This window comes from Epinephelus lanceolatus, chromosome 6 (genome assembly GCF_041903045.1).
Source record: "Epinephelus lanceolatus isolate andai-2023 chromosome 6, ASM4190304v1, whole genome shotgun sequence".
NCBI classification, from domain to species: Eukaryota; Metazoa; Chordata; class Actinopteri; order Perciformes; family Serranidae; genus Epinephelus; species Epinephelus lanceolatus.
Genome location: NC_135739.1, coordinates 26,185,022 through 26,198,742, shown reverse-complemented (window position 1 = coordinate 26,198,742; position 13,721 = coordinate 26,185,022). Strand labels below are relative to the sequence as shown.

The window sequence follows — 13,721 nt, the reverse complement described above, 5'->3', positions numbered from 1 at the left end:
ATGCTTGCATTAAGATGAAATGTTAAATTTCACACACTGCTCCTGAAATTTGATATTGAATCCGCTATCTGAGTTTGTTATCGACTACTTCATACCGTTGCCTTTGTCACTGAATATTTGGTGTTGACTTAACCAGCAGTGTGTGACAGTGTCCATCCACATGCCAGCACTTTGAGTTTTGATGGAGAGACAAACATTTGCATAGACTGGGAAATGTATATTTTCTGAAATTGTATAATTTTTAGTTCATTTTAGTTTTGATATGTAGTTTTAGAATGGCTTGCACAAGTTTGGTGCAAAAAATTGTCAATACATTTTCAGTGTTATTCAATAAAAAGTGAAAATGAGTCATTTTGCTCTGTTTATTTATTATATATTTATTTTTGGGAGGGGGGCTTTGTATTGATTAAAATTGACTTGTAATCTTGAAGGTTTTTATCACCTTGAATGAACAGGTAGAGCCTTTAGCTCTTACAAGGATAACAAGTTTTACAGTGATGCATTTTAAGTAATTTAAGCTGTATTCTTGTATTAAAGGTAGAAAGACACTTAAACACCAAGGTTCAGAGAAACTAGATGGGGGGGGGGGGGGGACTTTGACCAAAAGAACACGGAGTTCAGGGTTTTGGGACAAGCTCTTACGCCTACAAGGGTCATACAAATACAGGTTAAACAAAGCGTTTATTTGCAGTGAGGGTATTTTATTTTTCTCACAGTCAACGGAGCATGGAAACCTTTGCTTATGGCGACCCGGCAGTGTCGACTACGTGCGTGACGTGCACATACGAGCAAGGAGGAGGGGCAGGAGTAAGTGTCAGTTCTCATTGGTTGACATGTATGTCAATAACAGAATGATCCAATCACATTGTCAGGCTTCTGAATTAGGAGTTCTGTCATCCGGGTGATACAACCAATCGCAATGCGTAGTTTCTGAGGTGGGCGTGACCCCGTAATAGCCTCAGCTAGCTAACCCCTAACGCTGGAGGAAAATCCATCCAAGGAATTTTTACAAAACGAAACCAAATCGATTAAAATAAAACACGGAGAGGACTATACTTCGCTGCAGGAGGTAATATTCATCAAATGGTATTAATTTTATCAAATCACGAAGGCTTTATTCTCGTGTAATGGTGCTGTGTAGCGTCAGCCGTCGCGGTGTTTTGTTTTTTCTAAATGCAGATATGGAAGTAGCTACCCTAGCTAGAAGCTAGCGTTAGCTAAAAATACATTAACGTCAGGACACGGTGAAGAGTGGTTAAATATAAGGGTTGTATTTGCGCACATGCACAAGTTAAGTACACTGCATTGAAGGTTAATGCGATTTCCACATGTAACTCATTTTGAAGCGCTTCGGCTACGTTTTTTTGTTCTCTGCTTTCTCAAGATAATGCTAGCATGTAATGTTAGTTGTGCAGAGCCATCGTCGCCCTTAGCAGCAGCAGCAGCAGCAGCAGCAGCCTGTAACTGCCTTTACCTGTTACCAAATTAAACACCGTCGTCTTACCCTCTTCGAGTCGGAGATAATGAATTCAATTACAGGGGGAAATACTGTTTATGAGTAACGTTATTAGCATGGCAGCTCTCAGTAAAGGGGGCAGTATGCTGCAATATTAAGACAAGTTTCGGGCCCAGATAGGGTTAAAGGGGCTGTGTAGGCCCCTTTTTGTTGTGGTTAGACAGCTGGGGGTCATGTGGCCTGTCGTGATCCACTGAATGGGTCGGTCCCGGTTAAAAAGAAGGCCCATGCTTATGAGACAGCGTTAAAAAATTGGGATGAGTAAGTATTAATTGTGAAAATGAAACATGTAGTAAATTGTGGGGTTATGAGCAGCCAGTTATCTGTATCATCTGCCTTTATCAGTCACTGTGCAGGAAAGCTTGTTGTGTTGAAGATTTATTTATAAATACTATATGTTTAATTCATCAAAGATATCTATCTTGCTTGAAGCCAATGTCGTTTCAAGCTCACGCCATGTTTCCGGGTGTATTGGGTGTTTTTGCTTGATGCAAATTATTTGTTGAATTGTCTTTATTTGCCTTGCTTGTAGCATGAACTGGTGTGTGAGGTTGGGCACGAGAAGCTGCACGTAGTCCATATTTATGGCTGTAATTATGTGCTGTTTTGTGTGTGTATGTTTGATTTGAGGTCAGAAATACTATATGGCACTATCCAAACTATTTTATTACTTTTTTTTAATTTTAAATTCTGTTTTGGCATGCTATACCTAAAGTCAAAAGCTTTTAATAAATGTATTTGTCATAATATATTATCAAATGTGATGAAACACTAAAAGTGGCATGTTTCTTGCAGTAGGGGACAGTCAATGAGAAAATGTTTTTGTTATTTGTGCACAAATGTGGTTTACAGGGTCTGTGCATTCATTTTCAAACAGATAACTTAATTGTATGCCACTGCTTGTTTGGTGATGGGAAAAGTTCTGTCAAATGTCTTTAATTTGGTCATCATAATTAAGCTCTACATGCACGTCCGGAGTACATATCTTACACAGTCAGCAGTCATTGTATTTTTTAATCTGGTATGTCAAGTTTTTTTTCTATCCTGAGCAGAAACCAGAAAACAGAGCCTGCAGCAGGCTAAGTTGTGATTTTTTATAGACTCATTTTTGATTTCATGAAATAGAATGGAAGCCAGATGAGGACCATAGTATCTATGTGTCATACGAAAAAAGAAAATATCTCAGCAATATTGATCTCAGAGGAGAAATTGTGATTCGTTGCAGATGCTCCGATGTAAAGAACAGAGAATTATAAAAAGTAATAATAAGAGTATGAAATAGAAATATGTAAATATAAAGCAATTAAATAAAATTGCAATGAAATTGTGCATTAAAAATAAAAATAAAATGTGTGTTGTGCAACAGTGTTTAAAGTACTCAAGATATTAAAACTATTTAAATAAAATATATATTCAGAAAGAACAAAAATAGTTTGAGGATCGCACACAGATATGTCCGTCAGCAGATAAAAAAGTTTTATCTGCTGACGGACATATCTGTGCGATCCAGCAGATAAAACTTTTTTATCTGCTGACGGACATATCTGTGTGTGATCCTCAAACTATTTTTGTTCTTTCTGAATATATATTTGGACTACGCACCAGGAGGGTCAGAGCGCAGTGGTAACTTTGAACGATAATAAAATATATATTGTCACTGTGCTGAGGCTGTAAGTGTGAAGAAATAACTACAGTACACATAGAATAAAACAAATAAAATAAGAGTGAACATAAGAAATATGTATGCATTGTGTGTTGAATAAATATAGACATTCAAGAGGTGAATCACGTCAAATGTTTCCATACAGGGTAGGCAGAGAAACAACCTGCTGATTCTGGTGTCAAACAGAGAACCACAGGTGTTAAAATGGATCACCTTATTTATTGCAGTTAGCCTAATTGTTAAGTCTACAAACGGTCAGAAGGTAGCAGGGTGGGGTTAGTGTAAAAATGTTCAAACCGGTTTGATATTAAAGGCGCTGTATGTAAGAATATGGCCAAAACGGTTACTGCACTCAAATTCAAAATACTGCCGCGAGTCGAGTCCGCCCCCCCTCCCCTACAGATTCGTGGTTGCTGGACAGTGGCACACTGGAGACTGATTTGTTTGCCCACGGGCGGCTGCCGTGGCAGGGCTGCGTTGCCGCGTCCTTGATCTTCGGTTTTCCAGTGGACCGTTCGACCAAGTCTGGCTTCTCTGCTGCTAACGCTGCTGCCGGGATACAGCTGAGGAGGAGCCGGCTGCTAATGCTATGTACCGGGACACTGCTAATGCTGCTTGCCGTGCTGCTGTAGCTCAGTCGTAACTGTAACTGATACTGAGACTCTACTGACTGTGTTACTGGTAGATGGCAGTGGGTGGTGCAACAGGCCAAAACACAAATTCAAAACATAAACATGATTTGCAGACCGTAAAAATGTTTTTTAAATGCGAATATTCTGGCTGTACTATTGTCAGTGAGATCAGTATGTTATATGAACATTATTCCTTAGTCTCTGTGACATATTAGGAGGATTTTACGACTATTTGCTTTAGATTTCTTACATATAGCTCCTTTAAGTCTAATGGCAGACTGGTATACCATATTTTACCACTAAGGTATTGTATGTGACTGAGCAACTCCTCCTCCCACAATACTGTGTCCCAACAGTAAGCAAGCGTCTGACTATCACATCACTTAACATCAGACCTCTGTCCACACTGAATCCATTATATATACACACTTCATTACATCATGTAGACAAACCAGCTAAATATCTACTTTGCAATCAGGATCATACTGGAGACGTAACCGCTTAAAGAATGGGTGATTAGCCTACTTGCTGATTTGTGTGTTTGTAGCGTTACATTTTAAACAAAAAACACACGAGCATTAAGCATTTTGGTATTTACTGGAAATGACAAACAATATAGCCAACAGCAGGTAGCCTTAGCCTAGGTTGTTATTAGTGATGGTCATTTACCTTACCAGAAACGTACAGCTCTCTGATGTTCTCCGCCCGTTCTCGTTATTTCATTGGGCGTGACTGGAATAAACAGAAACGGTGCATCCATCAGTTCAGCTCTGAACGGTGCACAGTGTTGCCCATGGTAAGTTGGGACATCTGTTTCATTGACTACAAGTCCAAAATGCTGTCATATTGGTGCAAGTTTAAGTTTTCTTGAGAGACTAAGGTTACATTCAGAAATAGTCTTTTCAAGTGCTGCAGCACAATGTGGCACAAACTGGACCGTTCGTAAATTCAGAGCGCTTCAGAAATGTACCAATCAGTTATTCAGAGCACCACACTTTGGGAGCAGCAGAAGGTACTCTGGGCACCCTGTTTAGGGAGACAGAGCAGTAGAGCACCAAGCCAAGTGAATGCGTGATTAACTTAACTGTTTGTTAATTAATGTAGAAATGGAAAACAGCTCTCTTATCTCTAGAGCAGCAGAATGGTTTTACGAACTGAGATGTCTGCTCTGGTCACCCCCAAAAATACATGAACCTTGTAGTAAACAAACATAACGTGTGCTGCTGGTCCTCCCTCCCACCTCTACTGAAACTTGATCTTCATGGTGGCGGTTTGCATAAATTCAAACCGTTGTTAGTTCTCACACCACCCTGGACTGGCAAAACAGGATATCAACCCAAGATTAGAGTGTAGTGAAAACACCTGTCACAAGTTCCCAGAGCCCAGTGTATCAAGTTAATCACATCAACAGAAATCCAAAGATTTTCAGTTTGCTTTAATGAAAAATCGAGGATTTTTTTTTGTTAGAATAAAAGATCGACCAACCAATTGTTATAGCTCTAGATTTATGCCCGAGAGAAGTCTGCGCTTTACAGGTAGCTCTCACAGGTGTCCTTGGAGCTGCTGGGGTTTGCTGTACTTGGGGTCGCTGGTTTGTCAAACACAAGCCTCAGGGCAGCTCCAGTCTGTGTAAACTCTCATTTACACAGTAAGCAAGCACAAGTTGCCAGTAGTATCAATATTAGGATTAGGGGTGGACATGTTCTGTAAAACAAAGTTAAGTAAGTTAAGTAAAAGCCCCCCTGCTAAAAGAGTGAGATAAAGGGAGAGATTCTGTGGGAGAACGAGAGGGGGAGAGCAGCAGTTACAAGTGAGGTGAGAGAAAACAATTTGTTAGCTGTTTGCTTAACCTGTTAGTAGTTTATTAACTAGGAGTTAATTTGGCTAAGCTTAACTTTCTCTATTGTTTTTTTAATGGCTAAGGGGCTGTACATGTGCTGCATCTTTAACTGCCTGGGAAATGCGAGGTTGGGCACTGGGCGCTACTTCTGCGACTTTTTTGAGCCAGCCTTCAAGAGCGTGGTGGTAGGTTGCGTCTAAGGTTGCTAATTAACCTTAACAAGCACCATATCATAGCCTATTCACCTGCAGAGTTGATCTTCCTCCAGGTGCCAGTGGACAGATAAAAAAGCTCTTGCAGCCCTGCACGAAAATAATCAACTTTTCCATATTTATTACAGACTAGGGCTGCAACAATTAGGCGATTAATCAATGACTAATCGACTATTAAAATAGTTGGTGACTATTTTAGTAGTCGACTAATCGGTTTGAGTCATTTTCATAGAAAAGTACTATGAAAGTACCCCAAAATACTCTTATTGGCGTGAGTACGAAACAAGATATTAGATGACATAATTTTGGGGTTTGGGAGAGACAGACTGACATTTTTCAACATTTTAACACATTATTCGATAAAACGATTAGTCGACTAATTGAAGAAATAATCGACAGATTTGTCAAAAATGAAAATAATCGTTAGTTGCAGCCCTATTACAGACTGAAATTTATAGAAGGAAAAGATATCTGTCATCTGTTATTGGTTGTTCTTCGTCACATGACATACGATTAGAGTTGTACCGATACCAGTATCGGAAATGCCTCTGGTACTGCCTAAAATGCGGTATCGGATATCGGCGAGTACAGCCTATGACCAATCCGATACCACGTAATGCCTCACGTCATTACGCATACGCACGCTGCAGGCAAACGAAATGGAAATGGAGCGGAATTTAAAAAGCATCTATTGTAGCCTTTAAAATGTCTTTTTTTTTACCAAATTGTGTGGCCGCACTTTAACCTGTGTCTTGATCTGTGTCAACACTGGATAATAATACTAAAAAAAGTTTTATGGCATTCATTCTACTATTATGTATTCATTTCTTAATATTTTACATAGAGTGTTAGGAGTTGAGACATACAACAATTCATATCCCATCCATTTTTATTTTACGCGCTGGTATCGGATCGGTACTCAGTATTGGCAGATACCTAAGGTTCAGGGATTGGAATCGGTATCGGGAAGGAAAAAGTGGTATCAGTACATCTCTGCATACGATGCACGCTTTATCTTAGCGCACAGCCGTTGTGTCCTTAAAAATAGGTGCTCAGGAACTGTGTCACTCTGGTATTTGAGCGCGCCTGCCATACGGCAACCTTGACAATGAATTTGAGGGCGCAAAAAATGTGGCATGTGTACGGCCCCTAAGTCAGTCAGTCAGTCAGTCAGTCAATCAATCAATCAATTTTATTTATAAAGCCCAATATCACAAATCACAATTTGCCTCACAGGGCTTTACAGCATAAGTCCAGTTCTTAGAATCCGCCCTCTCCACAGAGTTGACTAGAAACGTGTAGACTAGAGTGTTTCGAGTTCACAATTTTGTCGGAATATCAAGCAAAAAAAGTTGGGGGACTTGAGGACAAAAAAATAGTTGGAGCTAACCATCCTATGATTATTGGTATTGTATAACAATAATTCATAATACAAAAACATAACAATATGCATTAGTAAAAGTTAAATGCAGCTTGGAGCAACAGGTGAATTTACACCTCTTTGACAAATGTTTCTGGAGCAATCAGATATCTTTTCCATACTGTTATGGCCCAAATGCATCAAAGTGATAATTGATGCGCTTGATTTTGACTCATGTCCATTGATGCTCCTATGATGCACTGTGGGCTTAGATTTGTAATGCAAACACCACAGAACCAGTAGTATTTAAGGAAAAAGTCGCTATTAAGGGAAATTTTTGTATATTACAGATACTCTCCATTAATTTTCTATAGCCTACATCACAAGTTGAGTAGCCTATAATGTAACACAGGGCATAAATACATTCAAATTACAGTGGGAACTCATAATGCCCTGCCTAGTATCGGACTAACTTAATTTATATCCACACTGATGCGTAGCCCTGCCAACATACTGGTTTTGCCTGGGTTTTAAGAGAGTAGCTGAGTGAGGAAAAATTACAATGTTGGGCAATATTGAAAAGACACCTCGATTTAGAACAGTCTCAAGGGCAGGGTCTATCTTCTCTATATTGCCATTGTTACTCCTCCTTGGTTCCAGCACAGTGGACAACAGTTGGTTGACAGCAGCTTGACATCGGTGTTATTCCTGCCTGTGGTGCTGACTGGCTAATCTGTAGTACCTTAGGGGCGCTCATTAGTCGTGTTTTTATTTCAACATAGAAATAGCTGTTCTATGTACCAGTGTTGAGCGAATCAGTAAACTTGAACTCAGTGGTGGGAGTGTTCCAAGGTCTGGACCTAGGCAAATATCTTTATTATTTTTGAATAATTGCTATTCTATATAATATATATATTATATTCAGTTGTCAGTTAAAGGAAGAGTGAAGATTTTTTTGGGTGGATTTGTATGAGGTACTTATCCATAGTCAGTGTATTACCAACAGCTGTTGGTGTAGCTATTGGAAGCACAGATGGAAATTTAAGGTTTCGTTTCTCACAGTAGTTTTTTACCTCCCTAATTTAACTGTAAGGGATATGTATTCTTTGACATGTATAGTGTATAATGTATGTTTGCAAAAAGGTGCTGGCAGTTTGAAAGTAACTGAAATAGACTAAATATGTCCTCATTGCCAATGCTCTCCCCTCCAGGTTTACCTGCAACCCTTAAAAGACCCATGGCTACCGACATGCCCATCGACACGGTGCCAGCTCCTCAGCCTGCCCCAGCCTCGCCCCCTGACCCTGCCCCGGCCTCTAATCCTGCTCTCAGCCCCAGTGCAGCACAAGACCAGACTGCCACCCAGGAGCCGGCAAATGGTGAAATCATAGGCCCAACAGCAACTTCTTCTGAAAATGATGCTGCTCCAGATCTTTCCCCAACTCTGCCCACAAACCCAGATGTGGCCCCAGACATTGCCCCAAAGGTTGAGCAACCTCCGGCCCCTCTGCCGCCAGCCAGTGCCAATAACCCCAGCTGTAAAATCATGACCTTCCACCCCACCATGGAGGAGTTCAAGGACTTCGCTAAATACATCGTCTACATGGAGAGTCAAGGAGCTCACCGTGCTGGCCTGGCAAAGGTGAGGACAAACTATTCAACTAAGATTCAGATGGGCTGTTGAGTGTTAAGAATAAGTTGCATGTGGCTGCAGGTCATTGTGAAACCCTCAAGATCAATGTCAACTTTCTGAATGTAAATATAAACGCTAACAATCTTCACCAGGTGATTCCCCCAGAGGGCTGGAAGCCGCGAAGGTCCTATGACACCATTGAAGACATGGTGATTCCAGCTCCCATCATGCAGGTGGTGACCGGACAGTCGGGTCTCTTCACCCAGTACAACATCCAGAAGAAGTCCATGACTGTGAGCGAGTACCGCAAGCTCGCCAACAGTAAAAAGTAAGTTGGTTCCCAGTCCAGAGACCTTATGTGGTTGCTCTTTTATATTTGGAGACATTGTCATCATGGGCTCTATCTTACACCTGGCGCAAAGTGGCTATGCTGTGGAAGTAGCAGGGTAGTAGGGTACATAGGTCTTAAAATTAGGTGTGGCATATTGCTATTTTGAGGCACCAGAAAGCAATTGCACCATTGACCAATGAAAACCTGGTCGAAAGACATGGTATTTAAAGGGCGCGTTATTGAGATTGTAAGATACGCTTACATAGGTGGGCTCCCAAAACACTGTGCTTGTTACACACGCAGGGATGCGCGGATAGGTTGCGTGTGTAATAATACATCATTAATGAGGGAAATATTTATTACATTATTTAAAATGTGAATTTAGCAGAGAGCAGAACTTCAGTGCTGCTCTCTGCTGCTATTCTGCTGCAGACTTTCCATTAAGAGAGAAGCTGTGCATCTGTACGACAAGCAGTATAACTTCATTGATTATTTCAGAAGCTAAATGTTTAGTTGTTTCCTCTGTCTAGTTTATAACTAGAACTGTGTAGCATTTAGTTTTGCTGCTTGAATGTCCCACAATATTTGCTGCAGTGACATGACTTCTCTTCTTAAATTACTCTCAGCAGAAAAGTCTAGCAGTGCATCAGGTGCAGGTGCTGGTACTTGCTTTTAAAGGCAATAGTATATTAAAATTTGATTGGTTAAACACACCTATGATTAATTAAGAGCCTAAATAGAACCCGCTTGACCTCTGTGCCTTATTTTGCACCCACACTATGCACAGCTGAACTAGCAAAAGAGGCTGGACATGCCCTAAATGCACTTTCGCCATGCACTTTACACCATAAGCTATAGATCATTTAAATAGTGCCCCATGTTTTTAAAAGGGATAGAGCCTGATGATGAGAGGCTTCCACGTGACTTTTGTCCTCCAAGCAGTGTTGTTGTAGATTCATGATCTCACACGTTGTTCACTTTAAAGACCACTGGTTTTTCAAGAATGCTGTGAAAATAAAAAAGGAATAGCGTGTACCACTTATCCAAACAGTCCTGCAAATGGTTAACCAACATCCCCAACAGTGATTGATCTATGATGAGCATGACACTCCTCTAACATGTAGCAAATTGTTTGTTTTCTGCTTGAATTGTAACTGAGTGATGCCAACACTTGGTACCTTTTACACAGTTGTATACAGCTGCTGCTGAGATAAATAATTCACCTTTGGAAAATGATGTTGTCTTAAAGGAGATTTTTTTGGATTCTTTTTCTGTTGATCAGTGTTAAAAACAATTTTAATCTGCTGATTCGAAGTTAAAAACCAACACAACATGAAATAGATTAACAGAAAGGAACAAGTACTTTGTATAGTCTTGTTGCTGTAGGTCTGTTGTGGTGTATTTTCTGCCCTCTAGTGGTCAGAAAATGCTTAAATTAAATTGAATAAAGAAGATAGTAAAACCATATCTATATTTACTGAGGATTTAGCAAAGGAACGGGCATATAAAACACTAATAATAGTCAATATGTTGCATATGATAACACTGATATTTTCCACTTGTGCTGTTAAGACTGACTGCTCATGGTGCTGGATGCTTATCAAAATGAATGTTCAGCTGAAGGGCCATCACCCTACTCACCACTCACATTATGACTCCTGTGCTGTTTTCAGGTACTGTACACCTCGGCACAAAGACTTTGACGACCTAGAGAGGAAGTACTGGAAGAACCTGACATTTGTGTCACCCATTTATGGTGCCGATGTCAGTGGCTCCATCTATGATGAGGTGAGGGTTGTGTGTGTTCCCAAGAAGTGTGTGAGTACTTGGGCTGCCTTTTCTAACCCTGCTTATTTTGCTTGATAGAGTTATTAGTCGGGACTATTATTCAGTGATTTGAGGACAAAAAAAAGACTTTTGGCACTATGTGCCAGTAGTTCAACTATTTTTAATGACAGCGTATGTTCTTAATATGAGAAAGCTAGTTGTAAGATTGTGTTTCATGATTTGTTCCCTGCATTAAAAAAGTTTTACCATGGTGACCAGATATGAGGTCAGGGAGCCAGCAGTTACATTTTTGTTTGAGTACAGCACCATCAGGTGGTCACTAATAGACTTAGAGAACCATTGTGAGTGTGGTGTGCTAACAGTTCTGTACATGCTAATCTAAAAAATGCCTTTTGTCTCTGTTCAGGACGTTCAAGAGTGGAACATCGGCCATCTCAATACACTGCTGGATATGGTGGAGCAGGAGTGTGGCATTGTCATCGAGGGTGTCAACACTCCCTACCTGTACTTCGGTATGTGGAAGACCACATTTGCTTGGCACACTGAGGACATGGACCTCTACAGCATCAACTACCTGCACTTTGGACAGCCAAAGTCCTGGTCAGTGGCTTATTTTTTATTATCATATAACTCAAATTATACAACACAATGGAGGTTATACTTTAGATATCAGCAGCAGAGTTCTGCCACAATTTCATGCTGCATAGATAACTCAGTTGAGGCCTCAGCACATCTAAAGCCACCTTTGTCTGTGCTCTGATTTGGCTTTTTAGGCTTATTTCTGATTACTGATTGAATCTAATCACTGATTATCTGTGTGACTCATTGCAAAGCAGACATTTTTACATCAGTTTTACAAAAGTAGTGCCACTGTAGGCTTGGTTACAGACTCCAACCGGTTTTATGATTGCAAAAACCACAAAACTGGTTGGATGGGAAGCTGTGTGACAAACAGCAGCTGACAGTGTTGGCTTGCACTGTGGGCACACCAACAGCAGGAAGACGCTGCCTGCCTGATAGTATCTAAACTCCTACGGTGGTTAACGGCACCATCTAAAGACCATGTGGAACCTAGCAGGAACATAATCTGCCTGTGTGGTGCAGATAGAGCAGCCTGATAAGTCAGGCAGAGAAAACAGTGTCTGCGTGAAGGTTATTTATTTGCTTTATGTATTTGAAGTTTTACATGATTTAATTTAAAGAACTGCAGGCAGAGTTATTTGTAATTAATACCAGCACATTATGACTGGTTGGTCCAATCAGTCAGAGCTGTTACTTAGTGTTTTAATAAATCTATTCACTGTTGGATCCAGAAAATGTCAGGTAATCGTCAAAACAGCCTTTAACAGATTACTAGAGTCTATGGTATGGTCTTCAAATGTCGTGTTTTACCCGACTGAGAGTCCAAAACCCAGAAAGCTAAGGTTTACAGTGGTAGAAGACTAAAGAAGCTAGCAAATATTTGTGTTGGAGAAGCTGGAATCTAAGAGTGTCGGTATTTTTGTTTGAAATGGCTCTAAATATGCAGTCTGTTATCAAAATTAGGCTTGGGCAGTATCTATTTTTGCCTTCCTTAATACCTTCCTGAAATTTTATGGGGGTATAAGGTGTGTGACAGTGTTTGTGTGCAGCACTATCCCCCATCAAAGTTGCTAGTCCAAGTGGAAGCTTCTGTCCCTGCAGCGCATGTTCTTTCTATTTCACTGCTGTTTGATCTGCTCTGAAGTGTACATGAGCGGTCTTTTACCCATTTGTCTCAGTGAAGCAGTCCAAAGCGCTCATGACAGACCGGGGCTAGAACGTGGGAAGGTTTTATTGGGTGTTTAACATCAAAACTTAAGGCCAACTACATCATTCATAGTTCTTGGATTCTTGTTTTTTCAGGAGCAGCAAGCTTTAGATACTACTCAGTCTCTGCTGTAGACTGTAATGCTGTTTATTAGTGTTACTTTGAGCACACCACTGAGGTTTCCCACTGATTGTTTCACCATCCGAGGACTCCTTATTTGGTAATAAACGTTTGAGATATTTGATCGTGCTTGACATTCTTTTGTTTTCGAATTGGGTTTTGACCTTTAGATACAAACACTTTATGAATAATGCTAGAATTCAGTTTTGTTTGTCGTCTCGTCTTTCATCATTTCCAGCTGGTATTTCTAAGAATTGTTTAGAAATGTTTTCCACTTTTGTTTTCACATCAAGTCACTGTGATTTGTCTTCGGATTCTTCAAGAATTGCAATTTGTGCGTCTCTGGGGACTGTTGAACAAAAGAAAAACATCATAACCTGATTTTCCCAGGTGTTGTAAAATTAGAGGTTTGATCCAAACTCCACACTTGTGAATGCGCAAAAAAGTTTGCTGAACCATTTGTAGCTGCTGTAAGGGTATCGATAGGGATTTGAGCTATTTTGCTCACTTGCTTTCTATTCAGTGCATCATTATTATATTTCCCTCTGTTTCTGTCACTCACCCCTGGAGGTCCTTGGTACCTGCAGAAAATGTTCTTTTCCTTTCCCGCCTCTTGATTTTCTCTTGTGTGTGTTTGTTTTTCCCTTCTTTACCTCCACATTGTTATTTATCCGTGGCACTGCGGGTGGTGAGCAGAGCCAACCCAGCTCTGGAGCATTTAGAAATACAGTATTACCTGTGTGTGTGTGTGTGTGTGTGTGTGTGTGTCTTTTTGCACTCTCACCTGTCTTCCTTTTTGTCACAGTATGCTTCCCCTCTACCTTTCTCCCTCTCCTG

The 13,721-nt window shown here is 40.4% G+C and overlaps 1 protein-coding gene across 4 annotated transcripts in view; it reads left to right on the top strand.

The window, feature by feature from the left end:
* The first annotated feature begins 931 nt into the window (after positions 1-931).
* kdm4b (lysine (K)-specific demethylase 4B) overlaps positions 932-13,721 on the top strand; it is a 57,391-nt gene continuing 44,601 nt past the window's right edge. For 3 of the 4 annotated variants that reach the window (XM_033621803.2, XM_033621804.2, XM_033621802.2), the window contains exons 1-5: positions 933-1,069; positions 8,435-8,865; positions 9,009-9,184; positions 10,861-10,975; positions 11,382-11,575. In XM_033621803.2, the coding sequence (XP_033477694.1) occupies positions 8,461-8,865; positions 9,009-9,184; positions 10,861-10,975; positions 11,382-11,575 (890 nt within the window). In that variant the 5' untranslated portion in view covers positions 933-1,069; positions 8,435-8,460. Of the gene's footprint in view, positions 1,070-8,434; positions 8,866-9,008; positions 9,185-10,860; positions 10,976-11,381; positions 11,576-13,721 lie in introns of all 4 variants that reach the window. The other variant, XM_078168858.1, reaches the window with a different exon arrangement.